At 35.4% G+C, this 16,087-nt stretch overlaps 1 protein-coding gene across 1 annotated transcript in view; it reads left to right on the top strand.

Moving 5' to 3' along the window:
* LOC138706488 (sorting nexin-13-like) overlaps positions 1–16,087 on the top strand; it is a 90,989-nt gene that overhangs the window by 10,617 nt on the left and 64,285 nt on the right. Inside the window, exons 2-6 of the mRNA XM_069835831.1 lie at positions 7,508–7,620; positions 10,614–10,716; positions 10,883–11,094; positions 14,630–14,808; positions 15,359–15,580. Coding sequence (XP_069691932.1) covers positions 7,508–7,620; positions 10,614–10,716; positions 10,883–11,094; positions 14,630–14,808; positions 15,359–15,580 — 829 coding nt within the window. The remainder of the gene's footprint in view (positions 1–7,507; positions 7,621–10,613; positions 10,717–10,882; positions 11,095–14,629; positions 14,809–15,358; positions 15,581–16,087) is intronic.

The following is a 16,087-nucleotide window of genomic DNA, read 5'->3' on the forward strand; positions in this document are numbered from 1 at the left end:
GCATATAGAGTGTTAGTTGGGAGGCCAGAGGGAAAAAGACCTTTGGGGAGGCCGAGACGTAGATGGGAAGCTAATATTAAAATTGATTTGAGGGAGGTGGGATATGATGGTAGAGACTGGATTAATCTTGCTCAGGATAGGGACCAATGGCGGGCTTATGTGAGGGCGGCAATGAACCTCCGGGTTCCTTTAAAGCCAGTAAGTAAGTATAGATGAAAATGCTGGGAGTCTGTAGTGTGTTGATACTTATCGACGCCATGTACTTTTGAGAGAAGAGACTAATTAATTATTTTCTTGTAACATATATTTTTAAAATTCTTCACAAAAAATATTTCTGAAATTATGTTTCTCCACTGCGATCCCTTTAATTGACTGTCATGAAACTGTTTCGTTTTTGTTCGAAGTTTTAGTGACAACGTTAGTGAAATGGGGGGCGATTTCATTTTTTGTGATAGCTACAGGTTTGATTCTTGTACATGATAATTTGTTTGCAATTTCCGACTCCGAATGTTGCACTTATTTAATTTCGAGTGTAGTCCATAGATTTGTAAGACTGGTGATGAATAGTATGAAATGCTAATGTTGTCTCTGTTGTCTGAACATTTTTCTCTACAGTAGGATATTTAGGAGAGAAAACAAAATCCGTCTATAGTAGGATATTTAGGAGAGAAAAACAAAACCCATAAGGCCCAAGAAAACACCCGATTTTCAGAAGCTTCACTTTGATCATGTCCTTCCAAAGTAAATTCAAATGTACTACAAAATGTTACATAACCAGTTATTCTATAAATATGTAGGCCTACTCTACTTATTTTTTCCTACTGTTGGTTATGTTTCATATTTTCATGACGGTGTTGCAATATTCATAATACTGAGAACATCGACGTCCAAAATATTATTATGTTTAACATTTTCATTATGTTTTTATTAACAGATGACCAAGATCTTTCACTCCACTGGACCTCATGATTGTTATTACCAAAAAGGAGACATAGAAAACAAAAAACGAAAAAAAGAGATTTCATAACTTCATAACCACACACTCCACTTTTATACATCTTTCTATTATACTTCCTATTGTAAGTAACATTATGTCCATCTTTGACTTTTTGATTCAGATTTATTTCTGGAGTAGGTCTGCCTAATTATTTCATTTAAGTTTTTCTTTTAAGCAGCTAGAATTAAAATGTTTTAAGTCAACACACATCAGATTTATGTTTGTTTGCAAGAAAAAATACGTAGATAAATATGAAGGTCGGGACATAAGTCATTGAAACTATTTTTTTTTTTTTCCTCTCGAAGTTAAGCGATTGTATCACAAGATGCTTGTATATCATACGTAGTATAGTACGTGATTGCAACATTAGATGATTGTGTGAAGTTTGATAATCACAGAGATAGAGATGTGAATTCTCTTGCGAGTCGATTGCTGTGTCACACATCCATAGTACGAATATGTGGTCGCATCACTAGTGTGACATGGTTATCACACAGATAGTGATGTAATGTCTAATGCAGTTGTGAGTCGACTGCTGTGCCGAATGGATATGATTGGTTGGGTTTTTAGCGGTTTTTAGAGGGTATGTGTTCTGTAATGTTATACCAACGACCGTAATAAACACAAGTAGCATGGTGCAGTGTTGTTTATGGATGTTTGATTCATACTTTATCCTATCTGTACATATACCTTTCTCGCTCATTTGCGTATTTCAAGTCGCATTCTCACGAAAAAATACTTGCCATAGCTTATGCCCCAACTATCATGCTATAGGAATACAATTCTGTCACTAGAACAGTTATGCCCACACTGTGCTAATATTTCGGTAGTCTACACAACAATAGCAGATAATGTTATATCATCAACAATTCACTTATGTACACAAGACGTATTTCGTGACTGTTTTACTGGTGCACATCAGTAGCTATTTTACTGACTGACCTTTCCAGTGACAACAAAACGAAACTTCAACGTGCTCATAATTTGTGTGTACGTTTTGTAAGCAATGTTCGTAAATATGATCATATTACTCCATCCCTGGAAACAATAGGTTGGCTTAAACTAGATAAGAAAAGAAATTTACATTCACTTCTCCTTCTCTTTGAAATCTTGAACTCTTCTATTCCTTCGTACCTGTCGTCTCGCTTCACTTACCTTTCTTCCCACCACAATCTGAACACATGCTCTCGCCATGAAACAATACTAACAATACCATCCCATCGCACCTCGTCATACTCATCCTCTTTCACAATAGCCCTGCCAAGACTCTGGAATTTGTTACCTGCTAGCGTCAGGGACTGTCGAAATAAAATTGAATTCAAACGCAAACTTACTAGGAACTTGGTCAGTAATTGAGACTCGTTCAGACATGGTTTCTTGTAAATAGTTCTCTTAATCTATCACAAAATATTTCAATATCCGGTAATTTCATCACTATAGAATTTTGTTATTGTAGGTTCAATTTGTAATTCAGTAAATACAAAAATATTCTTTGTTCTTAACTTCTATAATAAAATGTCTAGCTTTCATTAATCAGGTAATCTTGTCGTACTTTAATTTTTATTGTAATTGTAATTGTAAATTTAATATTAATTGTAATGTTATTGTTCATATTATAGTTGTAATTCCCTGGTAGAGGGGCAGAGAAGGCCTGACGGCCTTATCTCTACCAGGTTAAATAAATAAATACTAATACTAATACTAGCTTCACTCCTGAGTAAATGACTGGTCACAGAAGTAAAGATAATTTTACATGTTTCGATACACTAAATAAAGTATGCAAAATCACATATTTTGAATGAGAAAAGAATTGCTATTTTATTCAACAAAATAATCAATGTGCTTTAGCTCGTTAGTACATAGTGATAAATTTGGGGAGTGACCGTTGAGGAATTTCCCCCTCATCCGTATTTCAGGATGTCCCCCCCCCCCCCCAGAAATTTCAGACTTTTTTTTAAACTAAAAGATATAAATTACACAATATTATATTTCAATTTGATATGACTGTTCAGTAGCTAAAATAAATTCTGCTATGTAGATTTTCAGATAGTTGTTTCCTTGAAGGTTGGTGGTCTGCCAGCCGATCTTAATTGTATGAAATTTAAACCACCTGAACTTTCAGTGTTTATTGTTACAGTTAAGAAGCCAGGTGTGCAGTACTTTTATTGGCGTAGTTTTCAGTGTTAGTTGTGTTTACCAAATATAATGATTTGTTTACTATATATCGTGGGCTTAGAGTGTAAACCTGCTAACCGCCAAAATGAAAATTTTACAAGGGAAGCAAAAAAGTAAGTTTCAGAGTTAATTTAAACTCAGTTTTTTGCTTCCCTTGTAAAATTTTCTTTTTGGCGGTTAGCAGGTTTACACTCTAAGCCCACGATATAGCATATACAGTAATTATAAAAATTTTAGAGTACGATAGCAAAACAAGAGACAATGTTTATTTTCTTGAAAGGAAAAGACGTACGTATTGATGAGTCAATTCAGAATGCATCCATTGCATTTAATGAAGAAAATTACCAATTGGTTTTGCTTTGAGACCTTTACAAATTATTCAAAATAGAGCTTCAAGAAATTTATTGGGTTTTTATTATTTGACTCCAGTTAAATATCAGTTAAATATCTATATCAATTTTCTTTCGTTTTACCAGTTGGAATCAGTTATCAAATTAGGTGCTGCTATTTTCATGTACAAAGTTATTAACAATTTAATACATAGTAATATTACATTTCAGTTTAATAAAGATATACATACTGTACTTATTTAACAAGACGAAAATAATTTTTTTTCTTAACATAGCTCAGTAACTTATGGAATGAAAGAAATTAAACATTTTTTAATAACAACTTTTAACCGATTTCCTTTAGAATACAGAATTTTACCAAATTTCCGGTGTTTTAAGAATTGTTTAAAGTTACGTTTTTGGGCAGATTATTTATTTTAATTCTCAGTTGATTTATTTGTTTCATGGTTTCAAACTTTTTCTTCTTTCTGCTCAAAACTTTGTTATCTTACTATTTATTCTTATTTTGCTTTCTTTCTTTAATAAATTCTTGAGATATTGTTTGTTTTCCACAGACTATAGTTTCATGACTTTTTAAATTACATTGTACAACATATGTAGCCTATGTGTTCTTGTATAGCCCCTACATATAATTATACTCGTTGAGGCATACTCAATAAATTAAAAAAAAATGAAAGTGAAATCTGTGAACCAGTAATTCAATTTGTGTTACCTTCATCTAATGCTGTTAGGAGTAAGTCAATAAAACAGTTGGACACGAAATCAAATATAACGATGGAAAACTAAATGTGATTGGTTGTATTTCGATTGTGCTGTGGGTGGTGCATTTTTTAAACTGTGTGAAATGCATTAAAAAATGACATTGATGCTCTTAAAAAACAGATGGGGTATTCATATCAGTGCCCTTTAAAAACTTTACAAAAACAGTATTTGTCTGCTGTTGGTTCAACCTCCTCCCGAAATACCGTAGTATAAATATCCACCTGAGGAAAAGATATGAATTCAACACTCTTAGTAGTACATGAAAAATGATCACTACTGCATGCTAGTGTTATCTTATTGTACCTGCTCTCATATTTTGTATTTTGTGTCCTTTTTGTTTTCCCATAGAAGTTTGCAGTCTTAGAACACATTTATGCATAGAGTTATGTCTCTGAAATAGGGAATATCGTGAGGTGAGAAATGGCTGATGAGTAATTTTGTCTGGCGTGCTCTCTGATGAAGTTCTTTTAGAATAGGTGTAGCTTGGGTTTTTTCCATGGCTAGTGATGAATGTAAGAATGTCACAAAATATTGAAGGTTAATGTTAGTCTCGTCTTCAGAGAAACAAGAATAGTATAAATCCTGCTTAATGGAATCATTATAAAAGACTAAATCTGCTTGACTAACTTAAAATGTAGGACATCCTTCGAAGAAAACCTTGTTAAGGATTTTGAGTGCATCTTAAAAATAAATTCATCACCTTTGGTGAGTTTGAATCCTCGAATTTTTGGATCAAATAGCAAATGTGGTAATCATTTCATCACTGAGATAATTTAATTAAAATTTATGATAAAAACTTTAACAATGTGCAGTGCATAAGGATAACGTGTATAGTTAATATGTTGGATACTCGAATTCCAGCACTGATGTCAGCGATATATCATACATAGCATAAGCCTAGCCAACTTTATGCATTGAAAGTTGATTGTTATTATAAAATTATTTACATCATTCACTCACAGCGTAACCAATAACAACAAAAATCCGTGGCATGACAGCATATGAAGGAACAAAGCCGAACAGACTACAGCTGGCCTCACGTCCACATACTTCAACAGAGGTGAATGATCATCCAACGAGTATGGGTGTAACATGTAGTCAGCATGACGATCTCAGCCATTATAGCTGGTGTATGAAACCAGATTACGCTACTCATTGTAGCTGGTGTATGAAACCAGATTACGCTACTCATTGTAGCTCCCCAAATTCCTCATGATACGGTACTGGGTTGGCACCAATTCCATACACTGGCCGAAATTTCACGACAAAATTTATTTCAAATGACCCGAACCAATGCTCATTCCATACCATTATTAAACCACACAGTCGTGATGCTGGACTTCTAGTTGGTTTACCATTAATACATAACGAGATTTTATGAAAGAGAGTTGGTTGGAGGATTCATATGCCTCGTGGATATGAGTTATCATTGCACACATTAAATGCAGTGGCGGCTGATTGACTGAGGCAAGTGAGGCCGGGCCTCAGTCACTTGGCTTAACTGAAATCAAATTTTGTGTTTTTATGTAATGTATTAGTTATTTGAATGAAGCATATATCGCTGTAGAAGCATTTGAAAACTTTGTGATGTTTATAGACCTGTTTTGCAGTAAAATTTGTTCCTGAGGCCGGGATCGCTTGTGCTGGGTCTGGCTTCTGCATTTCGTATGTTTTCATGGGCTTTGAGGTTGTGCTTGAAACGTTGTAGCTGAGGCACAATTAGTCTGGCCTCGTGGTCTGGTCAGCTTTCACTCCTCCCATCCATGGACCGGTCTCAAGGGTAGAGTGGGGTGAGAATAGCAGTGGTGACTTGTCTTCCTAAATAGGTCGTAAATAACAAAAATTCCAGCTCTTTGGCAGGCAGAGACCCACATTTTTCTCTCTCCTTATGTCTTAGTTTATGGCTTAAGCGAGGGTGTTGTACTATTGTACTTTGTAGTACAGTAGGGAATCTGGGCCAATGATGTTATGCATTTCGGGAAAATATAAACAGAAACAAATGCGAGAAATAATGCTGATGTAATTAATTCATTGTTAGAGTGTTCTTTTTCGAGAAGAAATAATATTGGATGAAAGGAAGTTTTAAATAAAGAGAGAGCCTACTGAGATACCTACGACATCGCTGACAATTTTTCTGACAGATAATCTTGAAACGCGAGTTTCTATTGCATCCTGGTGTGGGCAACATAAATGGTTATGTGGTAATGTGGTGCAAAATAAACTTTTCTGTTGGCCTTGTGTGTTGCTGTCAAAGGAAAAAAATGAAAAGAAAAGAAAGAAAGAAAGAAAGAAAGAAAGAAAGAAAGAAAGAAAGGGGAATTTAAACACATAATATGGGTTGCTTCATCACACTGAAACAATCACTGAAACTCACAGCATGACAGCTTATTTGTTGAGTGAAATTATTATTTTCATTAATAATAACAATAATAATAATAATAATAATAAAGTAATAATGATATTAATAATATAATAACAATCATGAATAAACATTTCCTATGGCAGGCACTCGTACTAGTTGCATCTGGCCTCATCAAGAATTTCAATCACAGACCGCTATTGATTAAATGTAGAATTGCGATTGACAGAGGAATAACTGAATGTTGTTTGTAGTTAAATGTTTTCCTGACTGTGTGAATAGTGTTCTAATTTTTTTATTTTCTTAAGACGAACAGGATGTGTGTCAATCATTTCCTACATTTCTCTTCCTGTCATTTCTTAGTAACGTCATTACGAAATTTTCTGTTAAATTAAACATGTCAATAGAGATAAATTATCTTTGTTGAAATGTCACTGAATAGCCTGCAGATATACTACGTTGAGAGTTAAGAATATGTACTGGGTAGATCCTATCAAAGCTAGGCTTATTCAAGGACGGTAAAAAATATTGAGATTACATGTAAGTTAATTGCTTTATGAGTGATTTAGCTATGAACCGAAGTTTGTAGTAGAAATTTATCTACTTTACATAAGGACTGGGTAAGTATCCTCTTGTGTTTGTCCAATGCTGTTTTGAATGGTAACCTTGCGCCATGTTAACCACATGTTCGGAGAGTTCTTGAAGTAATATAAGTAAGGGAGGCAGATTCTCTATGAGTTGTGACAGACAAAGCTGTTTTCAGAGCACTTCTGCTTTCCCTATCACTTTCATTCCATTATTGTTCCACCATAATTTGATCCTGAATAATCTCTGTAGAGGATTAATAGTGTTCTTGTATTGCAGATGAACGTCTCGTTGATCGCTTGGGCTGTCCTCGTTCTTACACTCTGTCTCACAACATTTGGACTCTGGTGGTGCGTCACTATTTCAGTATCAGTGCCCGTGTTCCTTGTTGGGTAAGTTACGCACATAATATAATGGCGTTAATATTTTCCAGACTGTCCGCCGAGTTAGTTCTGTGGTAGCGCGTCTGCCTCCAGACTAGCTGGTCTGAGTTCGATTCCCAGCACAGCCAAAAATTTTCGTGTAAAATTTCTACCTCAGGACTAGGAGAGGTGGTGGTGCACAACTTCTGATCACTAGACTGTGCACCAATATGTCTGGCTTAAATTCCAAATCTCTTCGCAAAGAGAAGGCATATATCACTGTTGATAGTGATTCATTCATCGAATGGGGATGTTAAGCCTTGCAGCCCACTTGGTGCTATTCGACAGGAGTAGGCTACATGCCAGCACAGGTTTTCCTTCTCCCTTCCTCATCTTCATCATTCCCACCCATTTCTTACACTACACTTACACCCTAGTACACGACTCTCTCCCCACAGATACACATCATGTACAGCATGGCCCGTCAAAGTAGTGTGTAATTTGAAAATGAGTCACAGTCCTGCCATCTATCCGCAATATGCGGAACCCGAATCACGCAAGTGAAGTAGGTAGGCATTGAATACATAAATATTTTCCAGATTTTGAAATCAAGTTTTTGTGTTTTTCACTACAAGTGCATTAGACTCGGATTTGATTTGCAGTATGATAATGCATATTTGTCTCTTTTATGACATCTGGAATTGCATTTTTTTTGTATTGTATCATAAATAGTACCTTTGTATCAAACTACATGACCAGTGAGTTCCACTATTTGTGAGCGTCTTATTTTAGTTAAGAATCTAAAAAAAAAAAATATGTTTAATGTAAAAAATTCGCATTGGTTTGTTTGTACGTAAGTCAAAAAATGGTGATGGTGATAGTGACGGCAACAGCAGCAGCAAATGGTGGACTGTTTTCTGAGACAGAAGTCTTTATTTGTGCTCTTTAGAGTCAAATGTTACCTCTAAAAATTAGAGGAAATACCTAATTAAAAATGAATCAAGGTTGATTTAATCAGTAAACTTGTAACTTCATTTAAAAAGTCTTATGATATAATATCTGGATGCCAAACAATGGCCCAAATTAATTACAAATTGAAGCATAATAATAATAATAATAATAATAATAATAATAATAATAATAATAATGATAATAATAATTTTGCATAAAAACTCCTCCTTTAATGCTTATTGTTAACGATAATGTACAGAGACATTATTATGATATGAGGTGAGAAAATGGCAAGTGACTCGTGACCCACTGCTAGTGTGGTTTCTGGTGAGCGTGTAACCATTTCTCCGGCATTTCTACAATACATAAAAGTACTAACAATAAATGTTCAGTAATTTGGACTTGCCATGCTCAAAGTCGTTGCTAAAAATGGCCCCTATTTGCCGCCACAGACATGATAAACAAATGAACAACACACTGAAGTTCCACATCATTGATAGCCTCGATTTCTTCTTGTTCATCTATAGAATGAGGATATTTCCTATAAACTCTACCTTTTAGTGTTCCCCATAAATAAAAATCACAGAGTTCACAAATGATTACTTATTAGTGTCATACCAAAAATATGCCGTAATTCCCTCATTGACATGGACATGCAATGAGAATTTGTTGGTAGGCATTATCTAAATACACAATAACACTAAACTTTATACACTTTGTACACTTGAAGAATCAAGACTTTTATAACATGACTTGTGACTACAGCAAATGCCATATGGTGACTTAGGATCTATACGCCGCACCTCTAACAGCCCACGCATCGCAGACCGTGCAGGGAGCGTGCCACCAGTAACCCACTGTTTTCTTGTCTCACGTCATAATAATGTATATGTTTCAATCAATCTTCTGAATGTATCCAGCTGTTTGCTGACAACATAAAGTCCACTGTAGTCTATTCAGTTTTTGTTTTTCACGAGAAATGAGGGTTATTTTGATCGGTGTTCATTATAGATGCCTGTTGCTAGTAGCCAGAGTTGGGGTGTAGTCAATATATACTGCAGGGCTGTGTCTTCTGCAACTGGTACTGATGATTTTAATTTACTTCTTTTGTGGTTTATGGATGGACAGTATAGAAGAATGTGTTCCAGATCTTCATTATGATTATTACACCACAAACAAGTAGGATTATCAGAAATCTGAAATCGGTTTAGGTACAATTGAGTGACAGTGTGACCTGTTCTGGCTCTTGTTAAAAATGTTTGAACATGTCTGGGCAGGTTTTTGTACATTTCCAGGTCATTTGGTTTCTTTTGTACAGACTGTAAAATTTTTCCTTTGTCAGAAGAGAGCCAATTGTTGATCCATAGGTTTGTAAAATGAGACTTTACTGAAGCAAAAGCACTGGATAGAGATATCACTTGAAGAGGTCTTGGTTCCAAATATGTTGCCTGTTTTGCAATATTATCGACTTTCTCGTTTCCAGGTATACCACAATGACTAGGTATCCATTGAAATGTTATTTCCTTTTGGAGTTCTTTTAGTTTACTTAGTTGTTTCTGAATTGGAATAATTCTATGTGCATATAGGTGTGGTACATATTTAATTATCAATAGCTAGCAATTCAGTGTCAAAACTGGAGGAGGATGAACATCAAGAATTGTACTGAAGTACTTATTTGGAACACCAAAAGTCACACCATCCAGTCAAATTAGAGCCAAACATAATAATGTATCTGTATTATATCATCAATATAATTCATGCAATGTATTCAAAATAATTCAGCAATGGTATGCTGTGTTGGAAGTATATTAATAGATGATAGTTCGACATTAACAGACTGGATATTGCAGCTGTGGGTAGAATTAATAAAATAAAAAAAAAACGTGTTTCTGAAGCACTTAAGCACACGAACTGTCATCAACTTATAAAATTATATCGTTGTGTGTTTTAAGAAAAGACTGAAGGAAAGACTTGATAAGAATGTAGTGTCTGTTAAGGTGCTAGAGTTCTTGTTTAGATTGTCGTACTACTGTTTAGTGTGAAAGTTTACAAACTTCTTTGTGTGTTTTCAGAGGTCTGACATTCTTGTATTTGAAACATGGCGATTCTTCACAAAAGTACTACACTGCTGTATATCGCTCCAGACAAGATACCTGTAAGCCTGGTCTTAGTAAGGTGAGCAGCCAATTGTAATATCTTTTACTTCTATAATTCTGAACTGTGTACCTAAAACTGGATTTGAGACAGACATAAAAGAAATGTGTCAACATTTTGAAGGTACAGAAATCTGTGAAGTGCATTGCTACACTTTCAACTGACATAATTATTCTTTCATCAACAGGTGGTGCAGCTTGTGGAAGCTCCCCCACCATCTTTTAAGGCTGATCGCCGCCTCACTGGATCACAAATAATTGACGAGTCACTTCAGGAAATAATTGGGTACGTGCTGCGGGATTATGTTTGTCCTTGGTATGATCGGCTGAGTGCAGAAGGGGAGTTTCCTCATGAGATCCGGCAGACTGCACAGAAAGTCATCGTCACTTTTGCTGGAAGGTAATGCATAACTATGATTGACATGTTCCTTGCAACCAAAAAGTTGGGGAGAAAATGAAGTAAAATAATTATGGAAAGAAACTAAATTAATATACTGTTCTACACTGAATTCACTATCTTAATACAGTTTTTCACATATGACAATTATAACCTATGATAAACGAAATTTTCCACTGTAGAGTAATGGTCAGCGCATCTGGCCGCGAAACCAGGTGGCCTGGGTTCGAATCCTGGTCGGAGCAAGTTACCTGGTTGAGGTTTTTACCGGGGTTTTCCCTCAACCCAATACGAGCAAATGCTGGGTAACTTTCGGTATTGGACCCCAGACTCATTTCACTGGCATTATCATTCAGACGCTAAATAACCTCAGATGTTGATACAGCGTCGTAAAATAACCCAACAAAATAAAAGTAAAAAATAAACGAAATTCAGTTTCTTTGTATGTCTGCTAACTCACTTTTTAAAAATAATTTTTTAAGTAGTATATAGAAATGTTAACCGTCCAAATCTTGGATTTAAAATAATCGGCATCCTAATCAATTCAAATGAACAAAAAAGAAAATGTAAATTAATGTTAGAAAAATACATAATGAAATTTAAAAAAAATAATAATAATATTCTGCGACAAGATGTGGTAGCTGTCAAAATGATAAAAATTTATTGAAAATAAATAATATACACTGAATGTTATAAAGATGAATAGAGATGATGATTGATGATGTTCAATGTCATATGTTTAGAGTGAAATGTGTATTTTATACTGGAATGAATTAACCACAGTAGTTTTTATTATGTTCATAATGAATTCATTGAACATTTTATAGAGTAAAACTTCATTTATACGTTTTTATGGGGTCTGAAGAAAATAACGCATAAGTGGGAAAAACGTATAACTGAAATGACATTTAATAACATCTCAAATAGTATTATTTAATATAAGGTTACCAGACGTTCCTGTTTTCCCATGGACAGTCCCTGAATTTTGCTCTTTGTTCCCAAACAAAATTCGTCCCCAGAATGTCCCTGAATTTAATAATTTGTCCCCAGATATCCCTGCATTTTCAGTGTTAATTATTGTAATTTTATGAAAATCAAGATACCTGTGGAATGTATATTGCTGAAATATCCTCCAAAAAGAGGAAAATTTCTAGAGACGGCACATTATTTTTCTTCAATTATAGATGGACTTAACTTGGATGAAGTAATTTATTTTATGAAATTTCTTGCTTGAAGAAATATGTGACTTCAGAGAAAACAGTAAGTAGAATGATGAAAATGCTGATCTTTGCTCAAAATTGATTGACATTTTTTAATTTTTGTCTGGGGAAATGATTTCCTGTGCACAACTCCAAATGTTGATTTAATTCTTCATCTCCGAGTCTTCCTGGAAGTAATGCTTCTATGGAGAGAGTTTTTTCTTCAATGAACATGATGTGGGCATCCCAAAAATCCAGAATGAGTTTAGAAACTATTCAAGCCATGCTTGCTAACTTAACCAACTTCAACATATCAGGAATTTGGTGTACTATTTGGATTCAGGAAGACTGATTTAAGAAATTCATTACCAGTTGAAGTAGAATTAATATTTTAATATGTAAAAAGAACTAGTGTTCTAATTTTTTAAAGTTTGTAAAGACAATATAAGTGAATGTGTGAAACTAATAAAAATGTTGTTGTTTTCTAATGCCAGGCATTTGACAATAAAGTCATTTGACCTCTTGCACTCCAATATTTTTCAAATATATTGTCATGGTTAGCCACTGATGCACAGATTTTGAGATGTTCTGAATCCATTTCTTGATTTGAGTTGCATAATGGACAGTTAGGAGACTGATATATTCCAATTCTATGCAGATGCTTGGCCAAACAGTCATGGCCTGTTGCCAATCTAAATGCAGCTACAGACGATTTGCGTGGTAAATCGGGAATTAACTGTGGATTATGATGCAGAGAGTTCCATTTTTTCCCTTGAGAAAAAGAGTAGTTTTTTCGTATTATGCCGATTGGTTGCAAAACGGTATTTGTCAAATACAGGGGGGAAAGCCATTAATCCTTCCCATCGAAGGCTTTAAGGAACCAACCTGGACAAATACCCAATGTCCCATCCCTACCTTCCTGTGGTGCAGCTGTTAGTAAGCATAATTTTACAAGCTGAACTAAAGGGAGGGGCTACTTATCAATTAGCACTGGTCAGCTTGATGAATTAATGACCGAATTTGGTATAATTTTCCTCTATTCAATACCTAATTCTCTCTTTACCCTTTCCTATCCAGTCCTCTGACTGAACTCTTACTTTCTTCGACCCCGACAGTATTAGAGCATTCGAGACCTAGGGGTTTATTTCACTTTCCTTAATACCCTTCCTACTTTTCTGTTCCTAGTGCTGACCTGCTATGGCACTAAAATCGTCCTCCAGTGGCTTAAGGAGGGAAAGTTGGTGATCAACAAGATCTCCCAACTAGGTCCAGTGGACCCGTCAACCAACAGCAGGTGTGGTCCTCCAGACATTCTGGGGGTTGTGTCTGAATGAAGTAGCCACCAAAACATTAAAATATGGTGTTCACTTAAATTGGCTACAACTTGCCATTTAACCACTCCAATATGAAATGAGTACCATTAAGGTAAAATTATCCGGAGGTAAAATAGTCCCCCAATCGGATCTCCAGGCGGGGACTACTTTAATGGTACAGAATCAACTAAACATCTTACAATGGAATGCTGGTGGTATAACATCAGCTAAGAAGACTAATAAAAATGTTAAGAGTAGTTTTTTCGTATTATGCCGATATCTGTCCCCGGAAATTATGAAAAAATCTGGTAACCCTAATTTAATAGCATGTGATTATTTTAGAAATATGTCGGTTATTTTGAACTGTTTTCTCCTAAGAAATAAACCATGCCCTCAAATTGTGATAACAATTCCATAATTTGTTCAGTTACACTATGATGTTACGAAGCTTTTCATTGTTTCTAAAGCAATAATAGTGTCATTGAAGGATACAGAATTGTTGAGGTAATCATGAAGATCTTCGCATTTCCACAGATTTCCAAGTGGAGTGGAGCAAAATTAATTTGGAACATATAAGTGAAGTTTCATATCTCTCGGGGTATTACTGTACAATCGCTTAAGTTTAGAAAACGAACTACATCCGAAATAAATTAACGTGGAAAGTATAGGAATTTTGCCGGGACCTCAGAAAAAGAAAACGAATTAATGTAAAAAAGAAAGCATGAGTGCTAAATGTATAAATGAAGTTCTACTGTATTTTTAAATTTATGCCTTTTTTAAATGCTGTCGATTATTGACTTAATTGCATATGCACACAGACTCATACACACTAGAAGATGTTTTAAATTGTAAGTTGTATTTGCCTCACTCTATTTGCAATTTTGTTATTATTAAATCTCAGAAGCAGAAGCATTTGATTTCTGAATTCCAAAGTCCGTATATTTAGTAATAAAGAATTAAGGGACTTATAAAAAATTGCGGTTTGATCTTGCTCACTTTGCTACATTGTTAAGATGTTGTCACCAGGATGAAGGAGGTGGACTGGATTCCCTACCTGACTACCCGATTGGTTGATGATGCAGCATCACATCTCCGATTGTTTCGTCAAGCACGTGCAAAGATGAAACAGCAGAGATCCAGGCATAAAAAACAACCCTCCACGGAACTCAGGCCATCCACCTCCGTAGTGGCAGCTATAGAGCCAGGTGATTGTTTCTCTATTCACTTGTTTATACATCGTAAGAATTTGGATGCTTTTATTTCTAGTACAGGAATGTAATTATTATAAGTAAGGTCACCAGAGTTTAGCGAATGCTTTTTTCACGAATTTATACATGATTTAGAGAGTTAAAATTGTTATAGTTATGAACAAGACCCTTTCTGTAGACACGTTTTACGATTGCAATTTCTCACGAATTTTGCTCGTTTTCCCCTTTTTTGCAAATTTGGCAATTTTTTGCATTAAACACTTTTCTTTTAGAAATATCACAGAATCGTAAATGCATTGATCACGAAATTCCATTATTTTATTTTCGACATTGGAACATTCAAAACAAGTACGAAATGGGTTGTTGTTTTATGATGTGGATGTGTGTGTGAGCGTGCGCGTGCGTGTGCGTGCGTGCGTGCGTGCGTGTGTGTTTTTTTCTTTTCTTTTGTTGAGTAAATTTAAGACCCTGTAATTGGTGAAATTACTGTTAAGATTATTTCCTTGGCAATTGCTATGAGTCTCATAGTGATGATTTGTTAATGCAGCAGAGAATAAGAGAGCGGAGCGTGGCAGTTCCACTGGAAAGCAGCTGGAGCCTCCTGCTGGACCAGCTAGCAATGAGACCAGTGTGGGCGTGACAAACAATGCTTCCACTTCACCGAAGCCTCCAGTTGATTTGGAGACCTTGTTCTTCGATCTGGAAGTTACTATGGAGGACAACTTGTTGTGTCGTGATCTAGTCTGCACAGAAAAAGACCAGGAGAGACGTGAGTTTGGTTACTGCTTTATTTATATCTTCTTTAAATTTATCTTCATTTTATTTATTTTTATTTCTCATGCTGTTGCTGAGTTCTTGGCAATAAAGCCATTAATTCTTTTGCTTTCCAATATAGGAGAGTGGTGTAGCAAACAGTATAACTGTTTTAATGGAGACAACCTATTCTTATATTAAGGCACTTATATCACCTACACGCAACCCCCAAATTGTTCGGAGGACCACACCTGCCGTTGGTTAGTGAGTCCTTATGATCTAGCTGTGAGGATTGTCAGACAAATCCACTGACCATAGCCCCTCTTCACCACTTATGGAATGCTTATGCATACCATGGCAGGTCAGCATGCTGAAATGGCATTTCCTCTATTTTTGATGGAACTGTTCTGTAGTGCTCGGGAAAAGTGGCACAAGTCAAAAATGTTAATTTTACAGGAGAAGGAAAAAAACTGCCTTCACACTGGTTTATGTCGATTTGATTTTCTTCTGTATGAATTATTGT

This window comes from Periplaneta americana, chromosome 9, assembly GCF_040183065.1.
Source record: "Periplaneta americana isolate PAMFEO1 chromosome 9, P.americana_PAMFEO1_priV1, whole genome shotgun sequence".
In the NCBI taxonomy this organism is placed as follows: Eukaryota; Metazoa; Arthropoda; class Insecta; order Blattodea; family Blattidae; genus Periplaneta; species Periplaneta americana.